General features: G+C 35.0%; 1 protein-coding gene across 2 annotated transcripts in view; it reads left to right on the top strand.

Moving 5' to 3' along the window:
- The window catches only part of LOC111441535 (nuclear pore complex protein GP210), a 29,158-nt gene that overhangs the window by 6,615 nt on the left and 10,236 nt on the right, over nucleotides 1-12,307 (top strand). For both annotated transcript variants that reach the window (XM_023078572.1, XM_023078573.1), the window contains 15 exons: nucleotides 1,752-1,863; nucleotides 1,967-2,553; nucleotides 2,658-2,781; nucleotides 2,902-3,179; nucleotides 3,462-3,572; nucleotides 3,806-3,868; nucleotides 6,010-6,201; nucleotides 6,534-6,593; nucleotides 6,662-6,730; nucleotides 10,197-10,343; nucleotides 10,452-10,571; nucleotides 10,728-10,847; nucleotides 11,563-11,718; nucleotides 11,797-11,859; nucleotides 11,939-12,069. In XM_023078572.1, coding sequence (XP_022934340.1) covers nucleotides 1,752-1,863; nucleotides 1,967-2,553; nucleotides 2,658-2,781; nucleotides 2,902-3,179; nucleotides 3,462-3,572; nucleotides 3,806-3,868; nucleotides 6,010-6,201; nucleotides 6,534-6,593; nucleotides 6,662-6,730; nucleotides 10,197-10,343; nucleotides 10,452-10,571; nucleotides 10,728-10,847; nucleotides 11,563-11,718; nucleotides 11,797-11,859; nucleotides 11,939-12,069 — 2,333 coding nt within the window. The remainder of the gene's footprint in view (nucleotides 1-1,751; nucleotides 1,864-1,966; nucleotides 2,554-2,657; nucleotides 2,782-2,901; nucleotides 3,180-3,461; nucleotides 3,573-3,805; nucleotides 3,869-6,009; nucleotides 6,202-6,533; nucleotides 6,594-6,661; nucleotides 6,731-10,196; nucleotides 10,344-10,451; nucleotides 10,572-10,727; nucleotides 10,848-11,562; nucleotides 11,719-11,796; nucleotides 11,860-11,938; nucleotides 12,070-12,307) is intronic.

The following is a 12,307-nucleotide window of genomic DNA, read 5'->3' as shown; positions in this document are numbered from 1 at the left end:
TCTTTTGGTGATTTAAATACCACCAAAGACCGTCTGCTGTACATTTCTCCAGGAAAAAAAAAAAAAATCCTCTATTTGTCTTCAAACAATCTTCACAGCCAAACAAAAATTTTAATGGCACAGGCAAAAGAAATCCCTGCCATGCGCTTGGTAAACAAAAAGATAACCCAAACTCCCCAATCAAATTCATCGAACTGTTATTGGCATAAGTTCAGTGGAGGAATGTTATCTAGCGTTTCCTTGTACTTCAAACTAAAGCAACTAACCTAGGAGATGAGGCATTTTGGAAACTTCCTTTGGCGTTTGTCCGTTGTAATCATCTACTTAAGTTCTTGGATTGATTGGTGATTCAACTCAAATTACCAATATCATTGCAAGAGTAATTGCAAAATGTTATTGTTTGACGATTATTTGTTTTTTGAATAAGCAAATTAATATAACAAAAATGTTAAATTACCAATCAATTCAAAACCTTAAGCTGATGTGTTATAAAAAATTTAACTATATAAATGCTTAAGATTCCTCTTGGTTATGGGCTTGAAAATTTGTAAGTCTTAACAAGCGAAAATCAAATATTAATTGGTAGAGACAATAAAAATAGTGGTTCGGACGAATGACCTCTTGCTCTAATACCAAGTTAAATTACTAATCAATTTAAAAGTTTAAGTGGATGGGTTATAGTAAATTTAATTATATAAATATTTTAGCAAAAAATATTGATTTTTATTAATTGGAAAATAACAGCTCATAGTATGATAACACCTAAGTTGTGGCACAACATTTTAAATCGAGAATCTCACTCCAACTTATTAACTGGCACAATAATATTTTAAGTCAACTAAAATATAGATTCAACTCTGATAAAAAAGCCCATACAAAATAATGAAAGAAATAAAATTTAATATAGGGTCATTTGTAAATAAATTGTCTAGCCGTTTATTTGCCCATTGGTTGGTATAATTTTAATAACTGGCTGTTGGTAGTTAGTCTGTTAGCCAATGACTAATTAGTTTTTTAGGTGCTTAGTTTATTTGTTAGTCATGTACTACTGAATTACATATGTATATCCGATTTGAGTGTAGTTTAATTGGTTAAGACATGTATCCCCGACCAAATGATCATATCTTATTTGAATTAAAAAAAAAAGACTTACATTTTTTAGTGTAAAATTTGTACAAAAATAGATTTTTTTTTCAATTAATAAAGATCCTCCTACTGGGAGGCTTTTATTCACTCTTTCTAAACTTTTGTGATCTGATTTCTAATTTTTTATCTTCTTTTTTCCTTTTTCACTCTTTTGAGCATTTGTATCCTCGAGTATTTTTGCGTCCTTTCATTAATCAATGAAAAAAAATGGGTGAAGATCGTCCTACTGGTTTACATCCAAAACAAATAAAATACATAAGAAATAAAGGCCAACTCTAAACAATAAAGCTTGCATTTTTAATGTATCGCTCTCCTGATGCTCATAAAACAAAGCCCAAAAAGGGATGAAGCCCTCTATAAAGTACTGGTCTGGCTCGAATAAAACAGAAAATGGAATAATGTCTTGGGGTTTGCTACCATAGAAAATCCTTTCTTTATTCACCCTCAATGCCCCTATTACCTTTTTATTTTTTATTTTTTATTTTTGGGGTTGTTCCTGTCAAGCATAGTTCATGTTTAACTTGTTCTCTGCTTTAATAAACCTAAATATGAAAATTTGATCCGGTTAAACAAGTTCTGCTTATCTTACTTTGAAGTACTGGTAGGTTGTAATTGAAGTAGCCCTGCCTGCATCCATGGTGATACTTCCCAGTTTCCCTGTAGAGACTGTTGTGGGATCATATCTTCAAGCAGCTGTCTCAATGCAGTCATCAAATGGTTTCCTACACATTCAAACTTCAAATTTATGCGTCCTTGTGATTTTTTTTTTCCTTTTCCTTTTTTAGTATAATTTTTTATAACATTGATTTTTCATTTGTAGGTGACTATTTCTATCGATGTGATGCTTTTAATTCCCATGTAAAGTGGAAAGTTGAGAGTGAATCATTCAAAATTCAAAATAAAACATGGGAAATGCCTGTACTAGACGTGGTAGAAAATGTTGAGCCACGTGGTTTTTCCTACGGCCCTCCTTGTTCATGGGCTTCTGTCTATGCTTCTGGTTCTGGTCATACTGTGCTGCAAGCCACACTATATAAAGAACATCAGCATTTTGATCTCTCTTTGCATGGGCCTATTTTATTAAAAGCATCTGTACAAATTGCTGCTTATCCACCTCTCCTTGTTGGGTACATTGGTGATGGTAGTCAATTTGGTGGCTTTTGGGTTGATCCGACTCCAACAGAAGTTGATAGTTTGGAAAGTCTGTATAAGTTACATCTTGGTCCTGGAACATGTTCTAATGTCATGCTTCGTGGCGGTCCTGAACATTGGGGTCGAGGTGTTGAATTTATTGAATCTGTTGAGATTTTGGATGAAGATTCTGTTGGCAAGGGCGGAATTTTTGTGCACCAAATATCTGAAAATTATGGTTCATATCAAATTCAATGTCAAAGACTAGGAACCTATGTACATCTCTTTCTTCTTCTGTCATTCATTCGTAATATTTTTATTATTCTACTTGATTAAGAAAAAATCTGATATATATGCTAATTCTGATTCAAATGACTCAGACCCTTCAATTTAAACGCGGTAATTTGATTGGAGATGGCCATCCGACACCTGCAATCGCAGTAGTTCTGGTCTCAGTCATGTGTGGATTCCCTTCTTCGATTGTCTTAATTGCTGACGAACCTGGTATTAATTGTTTCTGTTTGTCAAATGTAGACTCCCTTTGTCAATTGTTTTAGTTGTTGAATCAGTTTTTCATTCTAAAGTTGGATCTTTTTGAACTGGTAAACTGATGGTACTATGCAGCGAATAAAATTGACGTCATACGAACTGCAATTCTAGTTGATGGGGGTTCAGTGAGACATCGTGCTGCTCCTGTTACCGTGGCTAATGGTCGCACTATAAGAATAGCTGCAGTTGGTGTTAGTGATTTAGGAGAGCCTTTTGCAAACTCATCTTCTCTTCATTTGAGGTGGGAACTTAGCAGTTGTGGAAGTTTAGCTTACTGGGATGAGCGGTATGATTCAAAGAGGTCTAAGTATAGTTGGGAGAGATTTTTGAGATTGCGAAATGAATCAGGAGAGGTAAAATCTTATATTATTTCAACTCAAATTAGCATCATTTCATGTGATTCTTTTTTGCATTTAAGTACTTCTTGCTGATTATTATAATATTCTTTCCTGGCATTATGAGCACATGTACTGTTACTTATTTGGTGTGGGTTATTTGGATGAAATGCATGTAATGCAGACAACTGTTTTAATGGTGTTGAGATCTTTCTTCTTGTGTGATTGAAATCCCTCCTCTCCCCTGAACACCCATTGTTTTACTGCTTCTCTGAGTTGAAAAAATATTCTCTCTTCAAGTGCATTGTTCGTGCAACTGTCACCGGCTTTAGTGACGCTGTGAGGAGAGATTATTCTGCCCAGTGGCTTGATAATGCAGATAACCTTTTGACAGATGCAATACGTTTACAGGTATGGTCCTTACGAATTTCCTTATTTATTATTTCTAAATATAGGGGGAACTTGTGCTTGTGTTTTTCTTCTTATGATTAATGATGAATATTTTAAGTTCAAGTAGTTCTTCAACCATGCAAATATTTTTTCTTTTCGTTCTTTCCTTGCCCACTTTCATACTTGTAATGTATTTATTGATACTCATGTTATCTTCTTTACTTGGTTCTTACAACTGATGCTCACAAATGCAGCTTGTTTCTACTCTAAGAGTTCACCCAGAGTACAATTTGCTGTTTTTCAATCCGGATCTCAAGGTAGAATCCTGATACCCACAATATGGATACATCGATTTGATACCTTTCATATTGATATTGCTACTTCGATCTTGGTGTCTTTATATCTGATGTAGCCTAACATCTAAAATTTTGTGGTTGTGATTTTGGTCATAGTACTTCAGATGTCATCTAACAAGCCATTTAACTAAAACATTAACTTACTTAGCTATGAAGCAAACTGACTATAGCGAATTGATGCGTGTAACTACCGAATTCAACAGAATAGAAACAGCAAGTTCATGTCGTAAAATTCTTAATAGAAACCAAAACAATATAAACGCAAACATATATATTCTGATTGGAGAACAGAAAAGAATCATCCAAATATTAAAGTGAAAAGTTGTTGTCAAGCACTACTGCTACCTTCTGATTTCTCACTTTCCGTCCCTCAACTCTGCTTTGTCTTCACTGCCACCGTCAACAAAACTGTTGTCTTTTCGTTGTTAATAAGAGTTTTGTTTGAAATTTTAGTTTATTATTAAAGTTTGATTTCAGCCAAATATGGAAGTGAAAAGTTGCTGTGTAACATTTTTTTTTTCTGTATCTGGGAAGAAAACGTTATGATTTTTGTTGAAGATTTGAAGTACAAACAGGTTATCCCTTTATAGTTTTCCCATCTTCGTTTGTTGGAGAGCTATTTGATTGAACTTCTGCATTTGCCGTGCATTCTAGTTTCTTCAAGTAAAACAGAGATCCTTCATGAACTTTCCACATGTCGAAGCTTAGATCCCATATAGGGTGGTCTTTAGAGTTTGTTGTCTGGCCTTCATTACGAGGAAGAAAGGTTTCAAGGATTCATGCTGGTATTAAGAAAAATGGGTAGTTTGTGTTCCATTTTTAGTAACAAAATCAACCGGAAGTAGGACCAAACTAAACTGAGGTTTGGCAAGCTCAGATGCAAGCTCACAGCTACTAGCGGTCTCCTACAACGCGATCCATCTCCTTTCTTATTCATAATTGTCCTTGGCCGAACAAAAAGGGCTTGACTAGAGGGTTCTATGCTGGAAAAACCACCCAAGCATTATCCATTACACATCTACCATTTGCAGATGATACAACCCATTTCTCCTCATGACGTAGTGGCTCTCAATAATCTCTTCCGTACCATCATCTCTTCCGTACCATCAAAGAATTTGAAAAATATCGAGTCTCAATATAAATTGCCTAAAATCTGAACTTTTGGTATCAATCTGGATGATGATCAAAATTCAACCCTCTAGATTAAAGGGCTTACATAGTTATCCTCTTCCTGATAGTCCCAACCCTAGCTGCCGTCATCGTCAAACCCAGTTGTGCCATGACGGTCCTATTTGTCATTGTCTGATTGTCATAGAACGGTTGCCTTTATCTGCTGTCCTTGTTTGCAATCTCAGCTTCCACATCCATCCTCGTTCGCTATCTCATTCTTTGGGCCTAGTTTGTGAATTTTTTCCTCTTTCTTCTATGGGCTAGCTTCAGCAGTCGTTTGTGTTGTTGCTTCTGCTATCAACGCCGCTTTCTTTCTGAGTCAATGTTTTCTCCGCCTTCCATAATTCTGTCGCCATACCTTCGGCCGACGATTCTCAACTTTGTTTTTTGCTTTTGTTATGACTTACAAGAGCTCTTGTGGTTAAGTACTTGAACATTTGGTTTGAAGATAGTGTTCTTTGTTTAAGATGTGAAGAACAAATTGATTATTCCTCTCTTGTTATCACATTTTGTGCTGGTTGGAAGACTCACTTGTGGATCTTTTGTTTCTTCTAGTGTCTATGAACTTTTCTCAAGCAAACTAGAGATGATAGTGGTAAAATAATAAAGATAGGAATGGAAAAATATTCCAAGAATGTAGCTAGTTAAGAAAATACTTCTTTTTTCTTTTAGACTAATTTTTTTGTAAAAGAGCTTTCACTGCATTGGACCGTAAATTTTGTTGATTTTGGTGCCAAAGGAGGACCAACAAGCAAGTGTAGAATATTCTCCTTAAAATAGTCGAAAACACCAAGGGAGCCTTATGATAATAAAAATTAAAATTGCAATAGATGATACTTTCCTAATTTTCCCCTAAACATATTCTATAAATTTATAAATTATAATCACAATATCTGCGATAACATACAACTAATGTTAGTGCGATAACACAGGTAAATATGTCGATTACTGGAGGGAGCTGTTTCTTGGATGCTGTTGTGAATGATTCTCGTATTGTTGAAGTTATTCAACCTGCTCCAGGTATACAATGCCGAGAGTTAGTGTTGTCACCTAAAGGATTGGGAACTGCGCTTGTGACGGTTTATGACATTGGGCTCACTCCTCCACTATCATCTTCAGCTGTGGTAATTTATCTTTCCATAGTGTTATTCCTGCAAGTATTAGTAATTGAAAGGAACCTGGTTATATTTGCACGATTGCCTTTTCTATGCCCCTTTTCATGCTCATGCTATGGAAACGCTATGTTGATTTCTACTTGTGACTCTTTTTTAGCATTACTTGACTTGGAGTCAAATTAGTATTTAATGAAAATTTTGCAAGAAAATTATATTTTTGGTTGATAAGGTTTCTGAAAACTTATTTCTTAATGAACGTTCTGCTTTCTTTTAAGGAAGTTCCGAGTTGAACTAAAATTTTCATCTCCATGTATACTTAAGAAGGTTATAATGCTTTACAGGTTCATGTTTCCGATGTAGACTGGATCAAGATTATCTCTCAAGAAGAAATAAGCCTTCTGGTATGTTCTGATTTGACTATTAATACCTCATGTAAACTGTGTTTACCATGGAATCTTAAAATTATCAGGAAGAAGGCTTTCAAGTTGTTGATTTAGCTGCTGGGATTAGTGATGGAAGTACTTTTGACTCCTCCCAGGTTCGGATTCAAATTAATTATGTACAGTTCTGCGCCATATCATGTCTTGTTATATGTTAAGCAACGGAAAAATCTCTGATAATTGGATGGGTCTTACCTCTAAAATTCTGTATGTGTGCTTTTAGTTTTCTTCCTTTTATACATCTCCCCTTCTCTTATACTAATAAAAATAGATAAATGGAACTGAAAGCTCAATTCATCTAAACATTTGACATGTTTTGATGCAATGAAAAGACTAGTGTTAGAAAATAGAAGATATAAAGCAGTAAAAAAGGGGTAAAACAGTTATAGCGGAATGATTTCATGTGTAAATCAAAATTTGCTTGATTTCTTAGCATCTTAACCTCTCTTTGTTGTATGATGTGTTTTTTTAATACAAAGTACCTTGCCATATCTTAGCTCATTGTTCTTTTGCCTCACGATATTGGTAATAATGTTGGATGCTTTTGATTTGTCTATGGTTCTGCCGAACAACATCCTTTTCCTAGCGTGAAAAAGAATTTCTGGCTAGCTATAAACAAGGAACAGCCTCCAATCTAAATTGATGAGGAATTGCTGTATGTTACAAAAAAAAAAATAGACGAGGCGATAAACAGAACATTTTCACTTAATAACAAACCAAAAGAAGTGAACTTATCTGAGATAATCTGGTATTCCTTTCTTTCAATATATGCCAAAAAAGAGCAGTGAATATCCAATGCAGGGAACACAAATGATGTGGAGGGTGCCCAGTGTGGATATTTTTGGATTTTATCTATCGTGTTTAGATCATTTATAGAGCTTCACTTTCTTTCAATTATTTCCTTTCCATATCAGTTTAGAGAGAGATTGATTTTAGTGAGTAGTGTTCCCATGAAGTTAATTGGAGGCAGATTTTCTGGAAAAAATCTCTGATGACTCTGGAAGCCAGCACAGTTGGTCTTCCTCATTTTTGGCGTTTTTCCTTACAGAATAGTAATTGGCTGTCCCGTTCTTGCATTTCTCTGTCCACAAGGCCTCTTCCGAGATTTAGGTTGCAAACATTTCCCACAGCAGACCATCTAAGGCTAATTAACATCCTTTTGGAATCGGCTATTGCATGAAGGGCTTGGAAAGCTTCACAACAAGCTCTCCCTGAGGTCCAAATGCCCTCCCAACTGTTTTCCCTATTCCCTGATGAAGACGACATGTTCTTCCCCGAAGTATTTTTGCTGATGTGTTTCCAAGGGCTAAGATTAGAAACCTTCTTAACCGGATTTGGGAACCAGCCTCTTTTGGTCTGACGAATTTGCTTCTAATTATCTTTTTGCACAAAGCTGTTCATTTTGCGAAAATTTCCACAACCATTTCAAAAGCAAGGCGTGAATTTCTTTTTATCTAGTCTCCCACAGCCAAACCTCCATAAATTTTGGGGGTCGTAACCTTTTTCTAGCTAACCAAATGACTGCCTCTATCCTTATTTGCATCTTCCCAGGGGAAATCCCTTGTGATTTTATCAATAAAAGACTTTCGATCCCACATGCTTGCTTTTCTGAAGGTTTTATTTTGTTTATCTATTAAATCTGTTTCTCTTCTCTAGAAGATTGATCTGACTATGTGATTTATCTATAGGAGGTTCTTGTGTTTATAAATAAAAGTCTTCACTAAGTTCTATTTCTTTGACTTCTTCTATTTTCAAGGAGATTTCAGAAGCGGTAGGATTCATTTTCGGCTGTGAATAGTTCTTTGTTGTCCCTCCTTATTTTTCTTTTAGTGGTGTGGTTGTATTGGTCGTGTTGAGCATGTTCCATTCTTGTTTGATCTTTTTGTCTTTTCAATCAGTCCCTTGGGAGTTTGAATTTTGAACAATTGTTCATTTTGAGTTGTTTCTTGTTAAAAAAAAAAAATCTCACACCTTTTCCCGGGAGTTCTTTAACTTTTTTAAAATTCTAAATTCCTCTCAAGCTGAAGGAAAAATTGTAGAGCTTCTCCTCTTTGCCAACCCTTAGTAATAGTCACAAAAGCATACCCGTTTTACTATTCGCTATTCCTTTATATACTAAGGCCCAAGCCTATTGCATCAGCATATATGTCTTATTTCTTAATAGCCCCTTTCTGACCAATTACATTCTTTCTTATCGCTAACTCTTCTAGCATGCTTCCTCCCATAAATATTCATTACAGGGGTCATTTACGACAAGGTCTTCAAAGAGACACCTTGTGCGGAAGGTGAAACTCTTGAAAGCGATCAGAAGATCCCAAAACAACAGAGTCGATCTTTCTTAACTCCGTAACAGCTGATGCAAGTTACATAATAGTGTTTCAATTGATCAAAAGATTAATTACGCTATAAAATAATTAAATAATAATGATAGAGGGGTCCGTTTTAGTTGTCCGATTGTTCCTTTCAACCCATAGGATCATAAAAAAAAAACTCTATCAAGTTGTAACTATATATTCTCTCTTTTTCAGGGGCGGCCCCCAAATATTGGCAATTGAAAAACTTTTGTATTAGTAGAGGGTTTGGCCATCTGAATGAAGATGGAAGAATATTTTAGAATTTGTTGGAAAAATCACAAGATATAAATGTCGCTGCATTCAGACTCCTCCAAACACATAATACTCTTGCTCGACCCTTCTATTTGAATGGCATCTTAAGTATCAATGATTTCGTTGTTGAGTGCTCAAAGGAAGAATTTTGTCTTCAATGGGCATTTGTCCGTCAAAGTTTTGCAACTTTTAATTCAGGATCGTGTTTGCTTACATTCTATTCAAATAGAGGTCTTACTTCAAATTGATTCGTAGATTCAAGAGGGCAATCATTTTTCATCAATATCTGATAGAGAGGTCAATGAGTGCTTGAGGGAAAACATGGCCATTTAGAAATCTTCTCATCGTTAAGTAATCTACAAAGTTTCTTTTCTGTCCAAGAAGTTTGTAGGGTTTTCCATTTAGGATATAAATCGGAACTAAGCCAGGTTTATTGTTCCTTTCTAGTTTTAATCTTTCGACTTCTTTTGTTTATTTCGTTGTGCTTTTTTCAGTCCTTTTTTTTTTCCCTTCCCTGTTTATTTTTGCTCATTTATCTTTGAGCAGTAGTCTCTTTTCATACTCTTACTTAAAAGTGTCGTATTTTGTTCAAAAAAAAAAAAAAGAAGTAAAAAGACCTAAAACCACTACATGCTCATCACGGGAGCTATTTTGGAGTGGAGGAAGCAAGTGCATTGAGTTTGGGGAAATCTTGAGCTAGTGAAGAGTTGGACAACTGTTTGCTTGTGATGCAGATCTTATAAAATTGGAACTCCTTTTTCTTTGTCTACCTCCTGTTTCAACAATGAAATTTTTGTTTTTTATTAAGAAAAAGACTGAGGGCCTCCTCGTGATTCCCCTTGGTTTGGGAGCATCCTTGTGCCTTTTCTATGCGCTTCCATCATTCATACGATGTTCAATCTCTATTTAGATATAGAAATAGCAAAGTTAATTTACTGCTTTCTTTTTTGTAATACAGTTTGCGTACATGAATATTCTCGTTCATATTGAGGATCAAATAGTTGAGCTTGTAGACACTGATGATTCTATGATTACTCGTCATGGGGTGGTTAAAGCTCCAAGGTTCAAAATTAAAGCTGTATCACTTGGGACAACTACTCTTTATGTAAGTTTACTTTCGTCTTAGTGTTTATTTGCAATAGTGTATATTTGAACTTTTGTCAATTTCTGAAGAGGTGTTTGAATTTACAAGTTAAATTTATTATTAAAACAGGTGAGCATTCTACAACAATCTGGACGTGAAATATTAAGCAAACCAATAAAGATTGAAGTCTATGCACCACCAAGAGTTCACCCACATGATATTTTTCTTTTTCCAGGTGCATCTTATACGGTAAGTCACTGACTTATGGATCCTGGAATATAGAAAAATAAGTACAAAATAGAGAAACGATAGGTTCTTTGCTTTCAGATTGTGATGTTTATTATTTCATAAAATAGAAAAGGAAATCTGTGATATAGTTGCATTTCCTTTTTTGTGTAACCGCAGCTCACAGTCGAAGGTGGTCCAACAGTTGGCACATACGTTGAATATGCAAGTTTGGATAATGCAATTGTGAATGTTCACAAGTCTTCTGGGCTACTTTCGGCAGTTTCATCTGGGAAATGTGTAAGAAATATTGCCAACTCACTATTCATATGCTGTGATCCTTCTAATTTTCTTTCTTGCTGTAAGAAATAGATTCTCAACGAATGACTTAGAGTTTTGTCGCCTTGTAGTGCACCTTGCACTTTTAAAGCACGGGTTTTATGTTATAAGTTGGGAAAAATCAATTTATAACCTGAACTTCGGAGTTGTATCAAAACCTCAAACTTATAGTTGTATCAATTTAACTCTAAAATTTGTTAAGTCAATCAATTTAAACCATTTGTTAGTGATTTATATATTTTCACTTCCATTAAATACGTGTTACAAGAAAATTATCATGTAACCCTTTCTAAATACGTAGAGAAAAACAGAAGCCGAGAAGATGAAAAATATCTCAAAATGATTTTTGCATTTTTCTCGAATTTAAATTAGTCCTTACATTTAAAGAAGTTTACACGTGAAAAATATGCATGAGCAGTTTTGAAATGAAATTCTAATAAATGGTCTAAATTGATTCACTCATGAAAGTTCAGTGTTTAGTTTGATACATTTATTAGTTTTAGATTTTAATTGGTACACCCCCAATGTTTAGGGGTATAAATTGATTTTTTTCCTTATATATTTTATTTAATTATTATTTTACAACTCCCAACTGGATAGTGTGTGTTTCTGTTTGTCATTAAGTATGCACTCACCATTTCCTAATGTCGTTCCTTTTTCCTTAAAAAACTTCCAGAATATCAGTGCGACTTTTTTTCGTTACGGAGGCTCTATTATTTGTCGAGCATATGGTAACATTAAAGTAGGAATTCCGTCCAATGTGTTGTTGAATGTACAAAATGAACAACTAGGTGTTGGGAACGAGATGCCTATTTACCCCTTGTTTCCAAAGGTAACAATTAAGAACTGAAGCAAAGCACTTTCATCTGATTTCTAACATGGCGACCTACTGACTTTAGTCTGTTGTCAGGGTGATGTATTTTCCTTTTATCAATTGTGCAAAGGTTATAGTTGGACTATTGAAGATGAAACGGTGAGACTATCTGCCTCTGTGATTTCTTAAATTGAGGTATTGGTATCCATTGGATAGAAGTTTGACATATGTTGCTTAGGTGTTGAGTTATAGATTGTCAGAGCGCCTCAGTGGTAGAGACTTCAAGCCTACTTCAACTGTTCTAGAGGATGTTCAGTTAATGAGTTATATGAACGAGGAGCTTGGCTTTATCAATATGGTATATGGAAGGTATGCACCAAATATTGCTGCAGCAAACTAATTTGGCTTCTATCTCTTGTTTTGACAATTCAGTCGACATAACAAGACTACGGGGATTCAAGCTACTGCGTAGATTTGAGTTTTATGACTTTTTATTAATTTATTTATTATCAGTATTATTATTTTAAGTTTTATCTTCAAATTTTGGTTTAAATTTATTTAAACTGTACCTATCTTTTTTTTCTTGGGGGGGGGGGGGGGGGGGGGG

Source organism: Cucurbita moschata, unplaced genomic scaffold (assembly GCF_002738365.1).
Source record: "Cucurbita moschata cultivar Rifu unplaced genomic scaffold, Cmos_1.0 Cmo_Scf00004, whole genome shotgun sequence".
In the NCBI taxonomy this organism is placed as follows: Eukaryota; Viridiplantae; Streptophyta; class Magnoliopsida; order Cucurbitales; family Cucurbitaceae; genus Cucurbita; species Cucurbita moschata.
The sequence above is the reverse complement of the archived record's forward strand: the minus strand, read 5'-3'. Positions and strand labels throughout refer to the sequence as shown.